Genomic DNA, 23,015 nt, shown 5'->3' on the forward strand with positions numbered 1-23,015 from the left:
TGACCTGAAGAAGAGCAAAGTGATTGTTCGAAAGCATTTGTCAATCATGATATACATTATATACATGTTACACACCAGTTACAGGTTCCAGATAGTGTAGATTTCCCCCCGGTGCTGAGGTTGGAATAGTTTCTGTATATGAAGTGTGCAATGCCATAAGGTTGTAAATGCCATTTTTCTCAAAATACATTTTATTGAAGAAATTAATTTTAAATGCAATGTTTTCTCCTACAAAAATATTGTGGCGATAGTGGTGCTCTAAGTGGCTATATTTTGAAGATGAATTTATGTGCAAGCCATAATGTTTTAAGCGCCAAAGTGCAAGCCACGTGACTTTTGGCGCGTAAAATGTTACGGTTTAATTTACATCATTTTGTTATTCCAATTTGTAATGCAGTGAGTTTTTTATGCAGAACTGGATAACTGAATGTTAGTTTATTAATAGTTAACCTGTATCACCTTATTATTTGATATTTCAAAATGATATTCGGACTTCCATTAATCTTTCAAAGTTGAAGTTTTTAAATACATTTCAACTTTTATTACACTAAATTAATACCTTATTGTTTATATTTTTCTTTATTTATCATAATTATATTACAATTGATAAAGATTACAGCCCAGTTCAAGTACCAAAACTGAGGGCCCAACATTGTTGAAGCCAGGAAGCAGTCACTAATAGATTATTGCCAGTTTTTAATGTTAAAATTGATATTGAATTTGTAAATTGTGTTTAATAATTTAAATGTAAGTTTTTGGTATTCAAAACTGTTTTTCAGCTGTAGAAACATTAATTTTATGATTGCAATTGTTTTTGGCAGTTACAACTTTATGCATTTGCACAATTTTGGCATTTACAACGTTATGGCTCTAACCCTGATTTTAAACTTTTTTGTTTCCTTACTATCATACTTAGGTGTTTGAAATTAAACCCAATGTTTTATTTCAAAGTGTAAATTGTTAAAATAATTTTTATAGCATTTGATTAAAGTTTGTTCATTAGAAAAAGTGTTTTTTCTCTCTCCTGAAAAGTTTGCATTTACAACATTATGGCATTGCACGCTTCATATATAGATATTATTGATGATTGACAGTATTTAAAAATAATTTTCAACAATTAAATTGCTGTATTTTAAGGTACATTTTACCGAGTCAGAAAATAGAAAAAGATTACACATTCAAATTTAATCGCTGTAGTATATCATATTTTACTACCATATTATGTCATACCGCATAAAATACCACACATTTGTATATTCTTGTATTGTAAATAATTTTTGGCAATTCATCTAACTTTGTATTTGATAATGAAAGAAAAAAAGGTGATAGAGGTTAGACTCGCTACTGGTAAGGTGTCAGCCTAATATAGTTTGGCCAGCTTAAATTGATGTGTTGCTGATTATCTTGGATTTGCCTTGGAAGGGCAGTAGGTAGAAAGGAAGATATGCTGAAGTGCTTGTTGTTAGTCGTAAAATCCAGCAAAAGTTACTTCAATCTTTTTAACATCATGACCAAACTTTACATCAATAGGACTCAAATACACTAAGTATGGTACACCTAATTTTATCTTCTTTGTAAATATGCGATGTTTTGCTTTGTTTTTGTTTAATAGTTCTTTGATGTCGGTTTTTTTTTACGTTCAGCATGTATCGACTGTGTAAACCACATGCATTCTTCCGACTGTGCCGAGCAGTGTCAGGTGAATAAAGAATAGTTTGTCTGTCTGTTAGTAGTAAATTTATTATAGAATTTAATTTGTTTTTAAATATTATTTTGCATACTTGTTGTACAAATGAAAGGTACGGTACATCTTGTAACAAACCCCGCCACAGTGGAATGAGAAAAGATTTTTTTCACATCATTATTCAATTCTATGACAGGGAATCTGAAAATAGTAATTTTGTAATTCATAATTTTGTAAGGACCTCCCTATTAGGAAATACCTACCAGGTGTATATTCCATCCCCATCATTGATAATAGAGTGAATCAACATTGGGAGTACATTTGAGCAACAACCAAGTCAATAAACAAGTGGCTTAAGGAACATGAAAATGACATAAAGAAGGGAAAGTGTAATAATACCCTTGTGGCCTTTGCATCTGACAAGATTCATGTTTTTTTGAACCAGGTCCAACTTATACATCATACTGCCAATAGAGCCCCACCTCACATATAGAAAGGCTGGAGATATATAAGGCAGCTAGAAAGGTCACTGCCATAAAATATAAAGATGCTGATGCTATCTTCTTGGCATAGAAATTATTATATGAAGTTTCCTCAAGAAAATTCAATACTTAATGTTTATTTTATTAGTCATATTAATTTTTGTTTCTAATTATGTAAATGGCCACCTCCACATACATGACAAATGTCCAATCACATGTTTGGTTCTTCATTTTCAAAATATATGTTCTATTTTGTGTTCTTTTTTAGAATATATTAACTTGACGATGACTGTTAAAAGCAGCTGAAAATGTTTGTTTTTTCATTAAATAAGTATATTTTGTTGGAGTTTCAGTGTTTTTGTTGTTGATTTCTAAAGTATCATTGTCAACAATAAAAAAGATTTGCTGAGAAGCAGGTAGTAAAGATGAGCCAAATTTTACTTTACCAATAAAACATTCAAAGGACAAATCTGGAAATTATGGCATTAGATATGTTTGATTGTGATGTGATTAAACAATCTATGGTTTCTGTATTGAAGAAAGAAAGTCCTGTCAATTCCTAAATTACTAGCGAGGTTGCAGCTGACGTTTTCAACGTGAAAATGTGTATGTTGGACATTTAGTGCTGCTACCCTGTAAGCCTAGAAGTTTGACAAAGGCGTTTAGAACATTGAGCATGATTTCACTGACGTTCCAAACGCCACTGTTAAACTTCTAGGCTTACAGGATGGTGGCACTGAATGTCTGACATTCACGTTTTTGCATTGAAAATGTTAGCTACAACCTCGCTATTGTTTTAAAAGAATAAATCTCAATTTTCATTGGAAGAAAGTGACATGCCACTTAAAAGTATTTTTCTTTTTCCAAAAACAGTCCTAGTTGTAAATATTCCTTTGTGTGGTGCCTAATTCTTTGTTTATAAGAGAATACCTTTACATTTATATGAATTTTAGGTATAATTATATGATGTGTTTTTATATCTCTAAATGCAACAAATTCTTCATCCTTTAATTCAAGAGAACAATAATCTTTTGTTTAGATAATAAATGGAAAAAAAAAGATAGAAAAATTTTAAATAGGAAAATATTTATATTACATTATTACCGTTTTATTTTTTCTTAATTATTTAAAAACTTGGCACAGCATGAAACCAGCAATAAAATGTAAATTTTATGCCTTTTTAATATTTTTTAAGTTGTGTAAAAATAGTATTATATTATGGGGAAAAGTATATAAGAACACGCATGATACTGTAGTGCTGTTAGATTTAATTTGAATGACTTATATTAGTGTATTTCAAAATTCAAGTAATAAATTATTTTTGCATATCATTTTACTAAACATCACTTTATTATAGATGTAAACACATAAATAAAGACTCTTAAAAACCTTTTAATCACAGCCGTTTTTTACTATTCTTCTAAGCTTGAGCAACCTAACACAGCCCTGGCAACTTATATACTAGCAGACCCTCAAGAAGTAAAAGCGGAATGGAAAAAGGCAAAGCTTATACAAAAAGTTTACAACAAAAAACACCTTGAGTATGTGGAAGCCTGGAATATCTTCAAAACCAGTTACAAAGGGCAGGCCATCAACTTTAGGGAGGCTAGAAAGATCTTGGCAGCGTGGAAAGACAGCGTTTTGTAAGGAAGAAAGGTAGCGACAGCTGAGAAAACCATTTACAGCAGCTGGTTACATGAACATTGTATTTAATATACAATTGTATTAGGTTTAATCTGTTTTATTATTCAGGTGAATTTATTACGTTATTTTATGGTTATCATGGTTGGTGTATGTTTATTTTTTTATTTTTTATTTTATTGTTATTGTCAATCTCCCGTTAGGAGATTGCACATCGAAATATTTTAAAAAGCGTTCCACAATGATTTTTGTCAATAGTTCAAATTCTGGTCACATTTGATTGTAGTTGTTCTTGAAAAAGGTTATTAAAAATAACCGAAAATGTTACAAGAATAGTAAAAAACAGCTGTGATTAAAAGGTTTTTAAGAGTCTTTATTTATGTGTTTACATAACGCAGTCATAGAAGAATTTAAAATTATAGACGTAAACAATAACACTAAATATCATGTAGAATAATATACAGTATAATTGTATCATATAATACATCATGTAGAATGATTATACTGTATTCTACTGTATAAATGTAATTTATCATCAGGAGTAGAAAAACAAAACATTAGACTGGATTAAAATAACAGTTCTGTTTTTGTTTCATCTTTCTTATTTAACACACATTTTTTTTGCTGATTTTTCAGAATACAGGGTTTTTAAATTTTTTCTTTTACAACTATACTGGTTTAATTTACATGCCTACTTCCATTGAGGGTTGTAACTAAGTTGGCTGGACAATACTATAGATCTGAATTTGTATCTTACCTATGTTTCTATAATTATTTTATAGTATAGGTGAGGATGTTATTCTCCAGCTCTCATTCATTCTAGCTGACTTTAGTGCAGATCAGCCTTCCTATAATGGTAAAATGATAGTCAACCATGTATCATATGCTAGGGCTATATTTTGACAATCAGTCAATAGAATTGGAAGATGTCATTTTAAGTGTTATCTATAAATACTTAAACTTCACCAGGATATAAAAAGAAAAGTTTAAAAAATTTAAAAGGATATCTTCATAATTCATTGTTCTCACATCAAGAACACAACAAAGTTACATGAAAGAGTTAATTGTTACTTTGGTGCTCTTTGTCTGCCTGAAAATAATCTTTTTATTCATCCTGGATATTATAGTATTCTATAAGTACTGTTTAATTTACAGACCTCAATATGTTTATTAAGGTTTTTAAAATTAGATTGTTTTCTTGTTCTTTAATTACTATGAGTTTTAGTTAAATTTGATACATTTTTAACAAAAATATAAAAGCTTTTATTTATTTTAGGAATATTGAACCTATAGATGGACAGGATCAATTTATATCTGTTGAATCTTATATGAAATATTCTGCAACAAACAGAGTTTTATTGGACAATACATACAAATATTATGCTAATCTTTTCAAAGATAATACTTGTTTAAATAAAGACATTTGTAACAATGTAGTTGATGAACCAGAACAACCCTGCCAAAAAAAAGTGTAAGTAATTGTTTACTAAAATGTTAAAATAATGATTTTAGTAATAAGGTTTTTAAATTATTTTTATTATCATATTTTGTTTATATATACTTTACATAACTTTTTATTTATTGATATGTTAGCATATAAATATTATATAAAAGTTATCTGATTAATGCTGATATTTATATGCTATATTTATCTGATATTTTGTGAGAAAAATTTTTGCATATGAAATTTGTGATTTCATTTCAAGTTAAAACTTTAAAAATATTATTTTTAACTAATTTCTGAATATAATGTCTTACACGTAAATTTAATAGTATTATACCATAACATTTGATAGTCCTTAGCACAACTTTTACATTGATCAAGAAGTATCAGTATGAACAGAACAAGGAGAGATGTAATGGTTTAAAATGGTAAAAGTATACAACAAATATGTAGAACAAATTATCAAAAAATTCAAGATAATCTATTAATCCTTTTAAATTCACTTTTCTCTAACACCAAATTACCATATAGAAACCTTAAATAGCTGTTATAACATCTGTCTTTACAGCCTTCATTTCCTATTTACTTCATATCTACTAAACTTCTCATATCTTAGGGCTGTCACTTTTCATTACAATTTTCTATATTTCCATTAATCTATCAGCATCATTCCTGTTAACCCACTTCATAATTTAAGTTTGCTGTATATATATATATTTGTTGTATTCTCTTGTTTATACAGTAATCTAATGAACTTCCAATCCACATTTTAAATAATTATTATATGTCTCTCTTGCCTGGCTTGTTCTTAACTATCCTTTCTTTACATCATTTCAATATTCTTATATTCTAGTTTCTATTATATTAATCATTGAATCTATATAATAACTGTTTCTATCTTTACTGCATATACTCCCAATGTTTTAGATCTGGCATTCTTTCTTTCTCATATCTTATTCTGTCAAACATATTACTCCTCTTCCCATACATTAGATCTATTTATGTTGCTTTCACACATTATTTCATAATCTTACACATTCTCATATTATCTATCATTACTCTTATTCTCTTTTCTTTCTCCATGTTGTCCTTTATCTTTTCTTTAACCTTTTCCTTGAAAAATTTTAATGCCAAACAATTGCTGATTACATTAGGCTATGATAATACTACTATGTAATAATTAAATGTCAAGTAATTTGGTCTAGAGGTAGACATTAGGTGCCATCTCTTGATAAATTTAATAATTATAATAAATATTTAATAATTAAATTAAATTATTAAATTTATTAAGATATGGCACCTAAATCCTACCTCTAAGCCAAATAATTTGACATTTAATGATTAAATAGTAGAATTATTATAGCCCAATGTAATCTGGCAATTGTTTGGTATTAATCTAAAATATTTGGTTAATGGCAGCCAGGTGGTGAGGGACAGATCCCAACATATCTGGGTCAGACCATATTCTAAATAATTTCTAGGATTTTTGACCACCCAGATTTGATTTTCAGCCCCAGAGTGGTAGGCCTTAACTGCCTTGGCCATCCAAATGGCAGACTTGGATGCTGTGGTTACATGCATCAATGTTTAGTCATCATTGTTATTGCATTCAAACTTGACATATTAGAGCAAAGAACATTGCAATTTTGAACTAACATGGGGCCACATAATCTAAACCAGGGGTTGCCAAAGTGGTCAATATCGACCCCTGGGGGTCGATATAACATTATTGGGGGGTTGATGAAAAAATAAACTAAAAATCACAAATAAAACTACACATATTATTATGTTTTTGAATATTATTTCAATGAATTTAATAGTCCCAGAATGGATTATGGTGCTGTTTTCCATACAAATTGAAAACATTGACATCAACTTGCAAGATGAACTTATTGAATTATTAGTTGATCTTGAAGCAAAATCCCTTTTTAAAAATTTAAATTTGAGCAATTTCTGGACAAATATAAATATAACACAAAAATACACAAAACTTTGTGATATGGTAAATTATTTTTTGCTGGCATTTCCAAGTTTGAATATGGTTGAAGCTGGTTTCATTTTAACCAAACAGAAAAATAAGTTGAATGTGGAGCTTCCAGGCAATTTAGACCTTTACAAATTTTTAACCAAATATTGCTAATCTTGCTAAGGATCATCAAGCTCATCCATCTCACTGATTGTCAGTTACAAAAATTATTATTATTAACAAATATACAATAAATGTAAAATTAAAAAAAAAACATATTAAAATAGTAAGTGGTTTTCTTTTCTTTTTTGTAATAAACTTTTTGGTGGTGGTTGATGTGAGGTTTTGAAAAGTTGTAGGGGGTCGATGATCAAAAAGGTTTGGCAACCCCTGATCTAAACATACGTTGCTGTCTAGAACATGCTTCGATTAGGAGTGCAGTAGCATAAACAGAAACTTTTCAAATTCTTCTTGTATATATATAAGAATATATCTTATTTAAAATTTCATTTAAAGAAAGCAAAATTCCACATTTTAAAAATATTTATTTTAATTGTATTTTAGGAAAAAAATTAAAACACATGAAAAGAAGACTTCAAATATTCCTTTTTCAACTCTTACTGCTGATGAACAAGCTCAGTATTTACAACTGTTTCATAAATATTCCAATCAAATGGTGAATGTTTCATCTGAAAAGGAAAGGAAGGATATAAAATTATTAGCTGTAAGACATGTATAAACTTATATAGTTTCATTAATTGGTTTTGAAAAATAAAATTGAAAGTTTCAATAATTTGTGACACAAATAGAATTTTCAGATAAAAATTTAGAAATAATTTTTAGTGTAATATTAAAATATATTTAAAAAAATGTATGAAAACGTATGGGGTAATTCTAAATAATTCTAATTACACATGGATCACACGTTGAACATTTGTACTAGTAAGAAAAATCTGTTCGATTTTCCTTTTTTTGTGTATAAATTGTGTTTATTTGTGTTTGATTAAACAGGAATAATCAATCACTGAAATCAAGAACATCATTTAGAATTACCCTATAGTTAAATTTTATGAGTATATTGTATGAATAGAATGTTTAAATCACTGGTTTCCAAGAGTGTATTTAGCTGTAAAAAAGAATATAATTTATTTTATTTTTTAGGAATTACATTCTAAAGTTGTTGCAGAACAAAAAAATTTTATGGAATATCAAAAGTCTGTTTCAGATTCTTTAACAGGATATCCTCTTCATCCTGAAATTCAAAGATATGTTAAGGTAATTATTAATTGTTTACTCATAGAATTATTTTCCTATGTATTCTCTATATTTTTATTTAATTTTTCATCATTTAAAATTTTTTATATCTATATGAAATTATATTTAATTTTAAAATTTTAATATGATTAACTGTGCAATTAATTACTACCCTTCTTAATTTATTTTACAAGTTTTGCTGGATTTGCACAATTCTTAATGAATTATTAATGAATTGTGCTGCAAATCAAACAAAATTTGTGAAAATTAATGAATATTTAATAGGTAGCCTAAATTTATGGAACCAAAAGACCAAGAATTCAAATTTTCTTTGAAAAGGATAAGTTTTAGAACCACTGATATATATAAACATCTTGTTAATTATAATAATGCATCTTCACAGAAAACAGGAGCTACAGGTTTTTGTCCCACTCTGGATTGTTTTTTTTTTTTTCCAGAATATTCTAAATTAATTCATTTTTTCCTAATTATTAAATCTGATGTAAAATGGTGGTTTAATTGCCTACTTTTAGTCCAAATTAAATAACATCTTTATATTCTTTCATTCATCTTTCCTTCAGACATCTTTTTAATTAATTAGCCGTATTATAATTTGATTTAAAATCCACAAATATCATTTGTGTATTTTGAACAACACCTTAAATACTTTTTCAGCATGACTTTAATTTATTTAAACAAACATTTTCAACTTTTCATAAGTCTGCATCAGGTTTAATAAGAAGATTCAAACTTTAAGTTCTGACTGACATTCTAACATTAAAAAAAAAAAAACAAATTGAAATGGGATTTGGAATGGAACTGCTGCATACCTAAACTTGATATTAAATATAACATATATGTATAAAATATTACACATTATGATATAGTGGTAAATACATTGTCAAATGTGATATATATAAATAAATTACAATTGCATTCTCTGTAACTTCTGAATACTAGGTGACTCAATAGATCATGGCTAGAGCAGTACGTAACTATAAATTTGGTTATAACTTAAATAGATAATGTGTGTTCTAATTATTTAAAATTTATAACATAGCTGGAAAAGTGATATATGAACATATATCACTTTTCTAGCTATGTTATATATAACAGAGGGAAAGTATGGCAATTGGTCAAAAATGACTTTCTCGAGATTTTTACATTTTGGTCTTGGGATCTTGAAATAACAAGAAATGCAAAAAATTGGGATTTTTCTGTACATATTAATTAATGTTAGTGTGTGGGAGCATAATTTTTTCACCCACTTTAAAGTTTAATAACTCCTGTGCTTTTTGTTGAAAATTTCTGAAATTTTGCAGGGAGGTTAGTGTATTAGGAAGATTGTTGCTATTATATTTTGGTGGCAAGATTGAGGGGGTGGGAGAAGTAAGAGGATTGTGTGTCATACTTCAAGTAGTGCTGGACTTAAAGATTTTACTTATTAGCATTTGCAGTTTTTTTTTTTTTTTTTTATAAAACTCATCCCTATCCTCAAAATTAAGCTTTTTGCCATTTTATAATAATTAAAAATATAAAAAGTTTTATAATAAAATATCATAAACATTTTTGTATTAAAATACTTTTTCTGGCTGAAAATAATAATATATTTACTGCATTAATGTAACATTGATAATTGTTTCATATGCTTTTGTAGGAATTACTTAAAGAAAAACTAGAATCTTGTTTGAATTATCCTCATTATTATACAATTTTAAAGAAAATAACAATTTCAGAAAATATTTCTCAAGATAAACATACTACTTTGCATTTAATTCACAAGTTATTAAAATTGGTAAGTATTTTATTTTTAATATTAGAAATACTTTTAGAATATAGAAATTATATAAATTATAAATGTACAGTACAACAATAGATGTGATTTGATCATTACAAAATTCAACTTGTATTGTTCATTATATTGTTTGATTTGAAATATTTTATAAATTTTAAAAACAATTTGCTTATTATAACACTCTTTCATAAATCAACACTATCTCCAACCTATTAACAGGAGTAAAATTTGTTCTAAAATTCACTAACATTTTCGTTGCCCCTTCCAGGCACTTTCTCAGGCATTCGTTAAAAGACCGTTGCAAGCTGTATATTGACCTTCAAACCTCGACGAAAACATTAGCGAATTTTTGAACAAATTTTACTTCAGTTAATAGGTTGGAGATAGCGTTGATTTATCATCCCGGTGTATCAGAAGGATTAGAAAGTATACTCTTTTATAATTTAGACCCCACTTAATGCTGCCTCACTTAATGCTGATTCGATATAACGCGGTTTGCTCAAAGACTAAAAAAAGCTTAAAATTTATGCTGATTTGAATTATTGCAGCATTTTATTGATTCGTATATAATATGGTTATTTATGAACATGAACCAATCAGAAAATGGCAAAAAAGTGTACTTTCTTTAAATGTTTGGTGCAATTTTGGAAAAAATATAATATCATGGATGCCATTGGCAATATGGCTTTGCTTGGCAGGAATTAACTGATAAATGCACGAACGAAGTGAGAAAGAAGTTATGGCTGAAGGTATTCAAGAATTCTCAAGAGCCTAACGCTGTATCGTTAGGCTAACCAATTTGTCAACTTAATCTAACCTAATTGTCAACAGGACTAGGAGATGTAGATGAGCAGGATATTGAGGAGTTACAGCAGGTTTCTGGTGAGAGCCTTATCAACAAACTGGCAGAACAAGGAATTCATGTAGAACTGGAAAATAGAGATTCTGAAAACGAAGAACCCAAAAAATTTCTCTACAGATTTCCTTAGTAAAAGTAACAAAATCATTGATCAAATTGTAGCGAATGATCTGGATTTTAAAAGTAGTGCAAAAGCAAAATGAGGCATTTTGGATGCGATCTTCTGCTATCGACATTTGCTTAAGGAAAGAAAAAAGTGACAAATAAAACTTCACAACTTTATTGCAAAAAAAAACAAAAAAAAAAACAAGAATTTCAGAAAAGTTAGGATCTTCATCACAAAAATTGAACTCTACATTTCTGTGTGCATATGTTTGTGTGTTATTTAACATATATTATTATGCAAATTAATATAAAAATAACTTAAAATTAAAGTAAAATTTGTTTAGTTTTGGTCACATTCCTTTATCCCTATTTACTCTATGTTAAAACGATCTTATTTAACGCCGTTTTATTTAGCGCATTGTCATCTAGGAATGCATCTCCTGCGTTAAGTGGGATCTTACTGTATAATAGTTGTTACTAAACAATTTGTACAATATTTTGTGTATTAGTTTATACTATAGTTTCACACGTTACATCATTTAGTAAAAAATAACATGAATAATGCATATTTAAATTATATAGTTGATAGAAACTAATCCTCATACCGGTACATATAAAATCCAATATATCTTCTTAAACCTTTAAGTTTCCGGTACTCAAGACGAAAATTAACCAATAACTAACGTTCAAAGGCATTCTATTTCCAACGCGTTCCATTTTAAACCGTCAAAGAACCTGACGAAGATCTCGGAGGAGAATCAAAAACGTTAGTTATTGGTTAATTTTTGTCTTGAGTACCGGAAACTTAAAGGTTTAAGAAGATATATTGGATTTTATATAGTTGATATTAAACAAAATAAAATTTAAAAAATTTTTTACATTTATAATAAATATGTCAAAAATATATAAAATTATAACAACATAATCCAACAATATCAACAAGTTAACATTATTAATGGGAATTGCATTATGACTTGAAATTGAGCTAGAATATGTAAATAATAATCATTTCAAAATATATGTGTTAAAAAGTTACTTATTATAATTAATCTCCTTAATAGCTATTTTTAATTTGCTATAAATTTTAAGGACTTATCTAGTTATTTTATTAGTAAGAAATACAAAACGTATTTTCTTCTGCACTTGATATTTTGAAACGTCAATGGAAATTTTGCACTGGAGGGAGTTGAGATTTTGAAGTGCCACTTGGTCCAAACTCTTGAAAAATATCAATAGCATTATAATGATTATTTTTCACATGATCCAGATATGAGATCAGTATTTTCTATTTATCCAAACAATACACTACACTTTAAGCAGGTCACCAATGCTTAATTACTGTCTCGGGATGTAAAACTAAATTTGGATTTAATGCCTTACATAATGGAACTCTTCTTGTATGCTTATTGAATACTTTATGTTAGAAATGTATCAGCATTGGAATTGGAATTGAAATTGTGACCAGATATCTTTAGCAATCACATCAAGACCATAAGCCAAGAAACTTATATGAGTAAGCTTTTGGATTAAATCCTTAAGTATTTTGTGTACAGCTTCCATATTTGTATTGCATCACTGACAAACAATAAAATGTTTTTAAATGCACCAATAAACTGCTTGAAGAGCTTAAATAATTACTTCCAAAATAGTATGGTTTTTTAGATTAGCAATATGTATGCCTATATTAAACAAGACTGTTTTTTTTTGTATTTTAGCATCCAAATTTTCAGGTAATTATTATTTGCTTTTGATGATTGAGTGTTTAATCTACCGTCAACTGAATAAGTTTCTTTCAAGTCATTAGTAATATGAAATTCCATTCTAAATTTTTTGTTTGTACAAATTATTGAAATAATCCTTTTGCAGTGTTGTTGAATTTAATGAATTATGCCTCGTCCATTTTTTAAGGAATTCTCTCATTTTTGGTTTTTCAATCTTTTAAAGTGATATGTTTGTTGCTGTTAAAATCTTTCAGTAAATCATAATTAAACTCTGATCTGTAGTTAAAACTGTTAGTAATCTGCTACTATACTTTTGATGCTGCATCACTGATTAATTGAGTTTCTCTTTATGTTTCTTGATGAATGATATCACTTGTTGTGCTTGCTTACATTAATTGTACAAATGAGGTACCAGAGCTTAAAATTTACTCACATCAATGATTCAGCATGTGTTTGGTGCTTTTAAGACATTCTCATCACAATATGCAAAATATTTGCAAGTCGTAATTTTCAATCCCTAAGTAGGAACTTGGAATGTCAGAACATTATGATCAGCTGGAAAACTAGAGCTTCTTCAGACAGAAATAGAGAGATATCAATGCGACATATTAGGCCTAGCTTAGATGCATTGGACAACATTGGGAGAACTGAATGGTGGTGAAGTCATCTGGTTGGGAAATGATACAAGGCATGAAGCTGGTGTTGCTTAGTAAAAGAGCACGAGCAACATTGTTAGAATACAATTCAGTTAGTGCAAGATTGATGATGGCAAGGTTTGAAGCAAAGCCATTTAATATATCAGTAATCCAGGTATATACACCTACCTCAGATAGCAGTGAAGAGGAGATTGAACTTTTCTATAAAGATCTAAGCATGATAATAGAAAAAACATTGCAGAGAAATATGATCATTATTGGAGGTGACTGGAATGCTAAGATTGGAAATAATAATTAAGTTTGGGAAAGAGTAATGGATAAGTATGGATCTGGAGCAAGGAATGAACAAGGGGAAAGATTGCTTGAATTTGCCCTAGATCAAGATTTAATGATATGCAACACGAAATTCCAGCAAAAAACTGTAGAAATCGGACATGGAGATCAAGTGATGGAACAATAAGAAACATGATTGATATGATTTTGATCCAAAGGAGATGGTCAACATCAGTTCAACAGTGTCAAACCTTTCAGGGAGCTGACGTAGCTCATCATAGACTGCGTGACTTATCAAGACAAAAACTCATAACACCTTATATATAAGCAGCCGTGTTTATTAGAAACTAATTAACGTTTTCAGTCGTATTTAACGACCTTCTTCAGGATAGAACATCAAAAAATCGAACAGAAGAACATTTAGCAGTAACGAACAAGCGTTTGGAACGTTTTTAAATGAACATCTAAATAGAATAGCGTGCGCCATCCATATACTTCTGAGAAGCTAGTAAAATATCTACGGCCTGGTGCTCAGGCGGCACGTAAATGCCAGAAAGGCGGATATGCAGATGCTTACGCAAGGACCGAACCCGCCGGTTATAGTCTCCGCACAGCTCCTACCCTTCCCTCGGCTATATGAGATGTTCGGCATGCACCGTATTCTTCTGTTCGTATTTTATTTTTAATATCCCCACGAGGCATATATTATTATTTTTCACTGTTTGTTATCTATTTTTCATTATTCTCATGTATTGTGTTATTTAATACTCATCGATGTAGAGATGGCGCATGCTATTCTATTTAGATGTTCATTTAAAAACGTTCCAAACGCTTGTTCGTTACTGCTAAATGTTCTTCTGTTCGATTTTTTGATGTTCTATCCTGAAGAAGGTCATTAAATACGATCGAAAACGTTAGTTAGTTTCTAATAAACACGGCTGCTTATATATAAGGTGTTATGAGTTTTTGTGCTGACGTAGATTCTGATCACAGCTTAGTCATTGCAAACATAAAGATAAAACTGAAGAGAAAAGTTAATGCACATTTCCAAAAGAAAAGAGACATTTTAAAGCTAAAAGATGAGAAAATAGGGAGCATATATAAAAATACATTTGAGAAGATAAAAACTCTAGATAAGATGGAAGAGCTAGACACAAGTGTGGAAGAAATAACAAAGGCAGTAAGAGAAGCAATTGAACAGACCCTACCAAAAGAGGAAAAAATCAACAAGGAATGGATCACATAAGAGACTCTAAAGCTTGTCCAAGAGAAAAGAGCTCTTAGGCTTAGAAGAGATATTTCTGAAGAGTTGGAAAAACTAATAGTATAAGGTAAAATGCAATAAAGTGAAAAAGCAGTAGGATGGATAAAGTGAAATGGCTAGAGGATCAGTGTAGAAACAGAAAAATATTATGGAGAATGTAAGACTAGAGAAGTATATAAGATGACCAGAAATGGAAACCAAAGCAAATGGCAATCAAAGATGAGAAGGGAGAGGTTTTAGTGGACAGAATGGAAGTCCTACAGTGGTAGACAAGCTATTGCTCTGAACTGTACAAGGAAATGTTAGATACAGATGTATTAGAGAATCTATTAGATAAATTAAAGAAGATATCACCACCAGTGTTGAAAATGAAAATGATATTATGAGCAAGGAAGTTGAAAGGGCAGTGAAACAGTTAAAAGACAATAAGAGTCTCAAACATGACAAAATCACAGGAGAAATGATTAAGCATGGAGGAGAAAGCTTAATTGAAATACACCAAGTGTGCAATGAGGTATGAAAACAAGGAAAGATACCTAAAAAATGGGAAAAATCAGTATTGGTGACAATACATAAGAAGCACGTTAGAGTGTTAAAATTATAGAATGATTCCCTAACAAGCCATATAGGAAAAATTCTGATAATCTTAAAGGAAAGACTAAGTAGTTTGAATAATTCTTCACCCAAAAACCTAATAACTGGTGCCAGTCCACTTAAATTATATGGCAAACGTTTTCGGACACTTCACTGTGCCCTTCCTCAAGCCTTCTAATCTTCTTACAACGAATTTTCGAACAAACGAACTCATATTTCTGTTACGCACGTGCCAACCGAATAAAATATTTAAAAATTAAAAAATCGAACAACTCAAATTCAAACCGTTCAACTATCTTCCGTAAACGACGCTTCCTCCGAACCTTCTACTGTTCTGCTATTTACAAATTCCTACAACGCCCCGCCCTTCCTCTAAAGAGCGATGACGTAAGCAGCTCTATGTCATTGCTAAATGTCGCACTTTTTAACAAATTTCAAAAACGCTCCTCCACTCCTTCAATAAAAGATCGTCATCCCGTTTCCTTTCTTTTACTCCATCTCGTCTTTTTGCAGCATGGCCTGTCAAGCCATCGATAATTTCACCTCATCTTTTGCGTTAATAGGCTGTGATGAACGGAAGGCCTTATAAGGCTTTCTGTTCATCACAGCCGTTAAAAGCCTTCCGTTCATGTGATGAACGGAAGGCTTTATAAGGCCTTCTGTTCTTGGCATGCTGCAAAAAGACGAGACGGAGTAAAAGAAAGGAAACGGGATGACGATCTTTTATTGAAGGAGTGGAGGAGCGTTTTTGAAATTTGTTAAAAAGTGCGACATTTAGCAATGACGTAGAGCTGCTTACGTCATCGCTCTTTAGAGGAAGGGCGGGGCGTTGTAGGAATTTGTAAATAGCAGAACAGTAGAAGGTTCGGAGGAAGCGTCGTTTACGGAAGATAGTTGAACGGTTTGAATTTGAGTTCGATTTTTTTATTTTTAAATATTTTATTCGGTTGGCACGTGCGTAACGGAAATATGAGTTCGTTTGTTCGAAAATTCGTTGTAAGAAGATTAGAAGGCTTGAGGAAGGGCACAGTGAAGTGTCCGAAAATGTTTGCCATATAATTTAAGTGGACTGGCACCGGTTATTAGGTTTTTGGGTGAAGAATTATTTACAATCCGGTGTTTTAGTAGGAGTTTATAAGTAGTTTGATAGAAGAACTCTTGGCAGATGAGCAGGCAGGTTTCAGGAAAGACAGAAGTACAACGTAGCAGATACTAACATTACGGCTATTAGTTGAAAAGGCAAGAAGAAAGCAGAAAAACATCTATTCCTGCTTTGTGGACTTTCAGAAGGTATTTGACAGCATAGACCAAAAAGCCACCTTGGCAGTGCTAAAATCTTATGGAGTTAATCATAAACTAATAAACCTGCTAAGTTTTATTAATTATAATGCAAAAGCAGCTGTGAGATTGTGTGGGGAGCTAGGAAACTGGTTCAAACCAAACAGAGACACCAGACAGGGAGATTTTATATTGCCAACTATCTTCATAAGTCTCTTAGAAAGCATTATCAATACTAATAACAAACAACCACACACTGGGGTGTATAAAATAAAATGTTACTCACAAAAACCTTTAACCGGTGCATAACACACAATATCAGTCACTACAAACGTTTTCAAAACCCCTCCTGGGTTCTTCTTCAGGTAAAAATTGTGTGTTATGCACTGGTTAAAGGTTTTTGTGAGTAACATTTTATCTCTTAGAAAGAGTCATGGATAAGATGACAAGAGATACTGGGAACATCAGTTTATGGTGTAAAATTCAATAACCTGAGATTTGCAGATGACATAGTTATCATTGAAGAAAGTGAAGAACAACTAGAGAAAACATTACATCTGCTTAATGAAGAAGGAAAAAGATATGGACTGACTATCAATAGTGGAAAAACTAAGACAATGATATTTGGAAAAAAAAAAACATGACAAGAAAGGTAGATGGGAAAGAAATTGAAAATGTAGAGAGCTTTACATATTTAGGAAGCAAACTAACCTAATCTGTATTGCAAAAAAAGAAATAGTGATTAGAATAGCCAAGGCAAAAACAGATTTGAAAGCAATAGACAAAATCTGGAAAAGTAAAGCAATTAGTTTGCAGACAAAATTAAAAGTATTGAACATCTGCATTTTCTGCATGCTGTATGCCTGTGAAACATGGGTAATAACAAAAGATATGGAAAGAAAAATGTTAGCATTGAAAGGCACTGTTACAGGAAGATCTTAGAAATAGGATGAATGCAGAAAGTTGCAAACGAAGAACTTTATAATAGGATATATATGAAAAAGAATCTCATAAAAAATTATACAACAAAAACTTCAACTATTTGGATACATCAGAAGAATGAATGAGAACAGAAAAATTAAAACTTTACTCTATGGCATTGTGGATGGATCCAACAAAAGTGGCAGACCATATAGAGAATGGATTGATGACGTGAAGAAGTGGTGTGGAGCGAATGTATAGGAATTGAGAAAATTGACATGGATAGAGAGAAATGGAAGAAATTATGACATGTAAAGTCTATTGACACTCTATTTGCCAATAGACTTTACATGTCAAACTTTCACATTGAATATCTCAGCCCGTAGATTAAATTTTAAAATTTTAGTATTGTCACAACATCGGCCTTGCTGAGTTGTATGTATTTACACAACATCAGGTTTAGTGGTTGCTCTAAACTTTGATCACAGACAAAACACTTTAACTTATGCAGAGCTTTGCTTACATTCAGCTTAATATACAGGGGTTGGACAAAAATATGGAAACCCCTCGTAAAATGCATACTTGAACATAAATGTTGATTCTAGTCAAGCCTCTAGGTTGCTCTGTTGTATTTGACTACTAACGACACTTGTGAAATCTCCTCAATATGTTGCACATGTCAGTCATTGCTAGAACTGTATTCTGTATAGGTGGGAGTGTGCAATGTCAGAGCTTGAATTTGAACGTGGGCAAATTGTTGGTACTCGTATGGTGGGTGCTTCTATAACCAAGGTGGCTGAAGTGTTTGGTGTGTCAAGAGGCATCGTATCGAAGATTTATACTGTATACAGAACAAGCGGAAAAACATCATTCGCTAAGTCACAACGTGGACGGAAGTGTGTGATGAGTGATCGTGATAGACAGTCATTGAAGAGGATTGTGACAAAAAATAAGAAGACTACAGCTGCAAAAGTCATTGCCGAACTGAATATGGAGCTCCATAAGCAGGGAATTTCAGGGTGAGCTGCAATTCCAAAACCATTAATCAGTGATGCAAATTCCCATGAGAGAAAAATGTGGTGCCAAAGCCATAAAACCTGGACTATGAAGCAATGGAAAAGAGTCATTTGGTCGGATGAGCCTTGTTTTACAGTTTCCAACCTCTGACCGAGTTTACATCTGGCAAACGCCGTCCCAAGCCTACGATGCAGAATGCTTGCTGCCAAGAGTGAAACATGGCGGGGCTTCAGTTATGATTTGGGTAGCCATATCGTGGTATTCCATGGGCCATGATTACTCTGCAAGGTCACATTTAGGGATTGCAATTGCTGGATCCCTCATCCAGCAATCCAGCTGGATCCAGCGCATTCTTCGGCCTGCTGGATCCAGCGCTGCGGATCCGCAAATACTCAATTAACTTTCTAAATAATTGCGAAAAAGTCTACGTTGTTGCGTTGCCGCTTTGCTAACTACTAGACTGCTACTAATTACTTACTCACTACTTTACTAACACTAATAATTAAATTACTCATAAATAAACTATTTCTTAATCAATCCAGCAAAATTTAATAAAATAATAACGTATTCAATCGCTTTTAACAATCTTCCTCAGTTACAAAAAAATACAACTTTAACTATAGAACATAAAATGTGTTTGGAATAAATGTAAAAAGAATAGTGCTTAATTACATCCCATTTTTAAACAAGATACATAGATGCACTGCCAGGTCTAATAATTTTCGTATTGTATACCGACGTAATCCCACTGTTTTCAAACTTTTAAGAAACGATAAAAAGAAAGAGGATCAGATTTCAACAACGGGTATATATTCGGTGCCTTTACACAACCAACGTTTCAATTCCAAGCTTGTTTATGTGGGTGCAACGATGCGCAGTTTAAAACAAAGGCTCAAGAGCACAAAAAGTACAATCAGTAAGAATCTTGACAACACTGCGCTGGCATCATACGCAAGACAGTAGGATGGTAACGTCCAATAGGCAAACAGTCAAACATCTTGAGAGATTGGAAATCTGCAAGGTGCACACGACAACTGGTTGTATAAACCATAGAGATGCAGACTCATTGTTTACCATGTGGAGATCCTTTTACATTAATTAATGTTATTAACGGACAATGCTGGTTTCATTGGATCTTATATACAAGGTGTTTTTTTTTAAACTGACGGTACTCAGAGACATCTGTAGAGCAATCTAACAGCCGAACTGTTGCCAAATTTGGGAGAGTGACTAAGGACGACATGGGAAAGAGATTCCGCGAAGAAAAAAGTAGTACCCAAATTTTCCGGTAGGGGTGGATTTGGTGCTGTTGTAGCAAAACAGCTAAGGATCTGCATAAAATCCAGCTGCAATTAACAAACACACGAATGAATAATCAGACAGAGGTTTCAGTGTAATAACGAAAGTTTAATTAATCAGCAAATAACCTTCTCTCTTCTTCAATGTGATCACCGTCCTGCTGGACAACTTATTGCATCCTGAACACCATGTTCTCTATGGCCGAACGTAACATGGCCGACCGCAGGAATGTTCATCACAGTTCGAGAAATGTTGTTCTTTAAAGTCATCAAGTTTGGGACACTACCAAGATAGACCTTGGACTTTAAGTAACCTCACAGGAAAAAGTAACATGGGGTTAGATCCAGGGAGCGAGGCGGCCATGCAAGTGGAAAAAAGCGACTGATGACCCTTTCTCCAGTGAAGTGCTGGTAGCTTTTTCGCTACAACAGTGCCAAATCCTCCTCTACCGGCGAATTTAGGTACTACTTTTTTCTTTGCGGAATCTCTTTTCCATGTCGTCCTTAGTCACTCTCCCAAATTTGGCGACAGTCCGGCTGCTAGATTGCTTTACAGATGTTTCTGAGTACCGTCAGTTAAAAAAACACTCTGTATATATTTTTTCCGCTATTTATTTTGTTTATTTATCTATATTTTGTCCGTTTGGGCGTTTTCCGTTAATTTTCATATTTATTCCGAACACATTTTATGTTCTATATTTAATGTTCTATTTTTTTTTTTTTTTTTTTTTTTTTTTTTGTAACCGAGGAAGATCATTAAAAACGATTGAAAACGTTATTATTTTATTAAATTTTGCTGGATTGATAAAGGTGTAGTTTATTTAACTTATTCTACTTCCAATACATAGTTTTACATACCTATAAATAACTACAGACTAATATGTGGAGCCTATATATATGAAAACTGGTAAGACTGACAGCCACTTAGCCACTGATTATCCGTCCTTACATTATTATAATATATTAATATAAATTAATCAGTAGAATTACCTTTGCTATTATTTAACTTAAAGATTACATTATAATTATAATCTAACTAAACATTTAAAGTTAATTATCTCTATCTCAAATGTTAAACCGAACCAAAGTTAATTTTACTACCTAAATGTGTAAGAAGTTTTACTGATTTATAGCGACCAGTCTAAATGATAAAAGCTTTTAAAGTATTTTTTAAATGTTTTATTTCATTAAAAAAACATAAATTGCAGGATACATAGATAGATAACACTTTATTGCACCAAAAATACATCCACGCTGGATCCGCGCTGGATCCAGCTGGAATGATTTCAATCCAGCAAAAATCCAGCTGGATTCAAAACACTGCTGGATTGCAATCCCTAGTCACATTACTGCCAAAGATTATGTAACCATTTTGGGCGATTGTGTCCATCCCATGGTACAATGTTTGTTCCCCAATGGTGATGCTGTGTTCCAAGATGACAAAGCGCCTGTTTACACAGCTCACATCGTCTAAGACTGGTTTTGTGAGCATGAAGGTGATTTGTCGCATCTCCTCTGGCCACCAGTCACCAGACCTCAATATTATTGAGCCTTTGTGGTCTATTTTGGAGAGACAGGTGCATGATCGCTATCCCACTCCATCATCATTACCTGAACTTGCCACTATCTTGCAGGTGGAATGGTACAAGATTCCCTTGAAAACCATACAGGACTTGTATTTATCCATTCCAAGAAGACTGCAAGCTGTTTTGAATGCCAACGGTTTTCCTACACTGTATTAGGGCTTAGTAATAGGTTTATTTTCGGTGTTTCCATATTTTTGTCCAACCCCTGTATGTATATATATATGGTATTATAAAAAGTTTTTTATATTTTCTATTTATTTTGTATTGGGAGCTAGTGTAAATGAAAATTCTTTGTCTTTTATATTATTATATTGATATGTATTAGGTATACAATAAAAAATTAATTATAATAATTGAATTTTTTAAACAATAATTTATTCATTTGTTTATTTTACAGGGTAAAATTCCTAGATTAGTAATGCCAACTTCAGGAAAAAACTTTGTTATTGAAAGAAATTATTTAAAATTATCTCGAAGATTTCCTGTTTCTTTACGTACAAAGCAATTGTCTCAAGAACTTCCTTTTAAAAAAGTTAGTTTGTTTTTAAATTAAACTTTTAATTAAATTAAACTTATAAGAATTTATAAACATTTATAGAAAAATTTATGAATTTTTTTCATAATTCGAAATTTGAAATTTTTGTACATATCAAACTGGACATATTCAATATTTTGTATTGTAATTATAATTAGTTAAAGATTTATATTGTAACTTTTTGCAGATAATTTATGGATAATTTATGTTTAAAAAACAATTTAAAATGGTACTTCCAGCATGACTGTGTGATGTTTCTCCTTATATATATATACAACGTCACTTTCTACCATATTGCTAAATAAACAGAAACTAAATATGATGTCATTATCATTTTACTTTATTTGCTTTGTTTTTTAAATTCCATAGCATACACATCTATTTTATATTAATTAAATGAACATTGCTTTAAAATTAATATTAAATAACTTTCAAGTTATCAGACAGTAGTTAAATTTAAGAACTGAGTGATTGATTCTCCAACCTGTATCACATCGAATGTTATTGGCATTAAAATTATTTTCTATGTAATTTTTTCAAGTTTTATTTTATTATTTATTATTATTATCATTATCACTTATTTTATAGTAGTAATTACATCTTACAATGAATTAAATCCTCATTTCTGAATTATTCATAGTG

The 23,015-nt window shown here is 31.0% G+C and overlaps 1 protein-coding gene across 1 annotated transcript in view; it reads left to right on the top strand.

Moving 5' to 3' along the window:
- The window catches only part of Ice2 (Interacts with the C terminus of ELL 2), a 105,651-nt gene that overhangs the window by 995 nt on the left and 81,641 nt on the right, over nucleotides 1-23,015 (top strand). The window contains exons 2-6 of the mRNA XM_067281115.1: nucleotides 5,084-5,278; nucleotides 7,782-7,941; nucleotides 8,379-8,492; nucleotides 10,129-10,266; nucleotides 22,236-22,370. Coding sequence (XP_067137216.1) covers nucleotides 5,084-5,278; nucleotides 7,782-7,941; nucleotides 8,379-8,492; nucleotides 10,129-10,266; nucleotides 22,236-22,370 — 742 coding nt within the window. The remainder of the gene's footprint in view (nucleotides 1-5,083; nucleotides 5,279-7,781; nucleotides 7,942-8,378; nucleotides 8,493-10,128; nucleotides 10,267-22,235; nucleotides 22,371-23,015) is intronic.

This window comes from Centruroides vittatus, unplaced genomic scaffold (assembly GCF_030686945.1).
Source record: "Centruroides vittatus isolate TY-2023 unplaced genomic scaffold, ASM3068694v2 contig_905, whole genome shotgun sequence".
Classification (NCBI taxonomy): Eukaryota; Metazoa; Arthropoda; class Arachnida; order Scorpiones; family Buthidae; genus Centruroides; species Centruroides vittatus.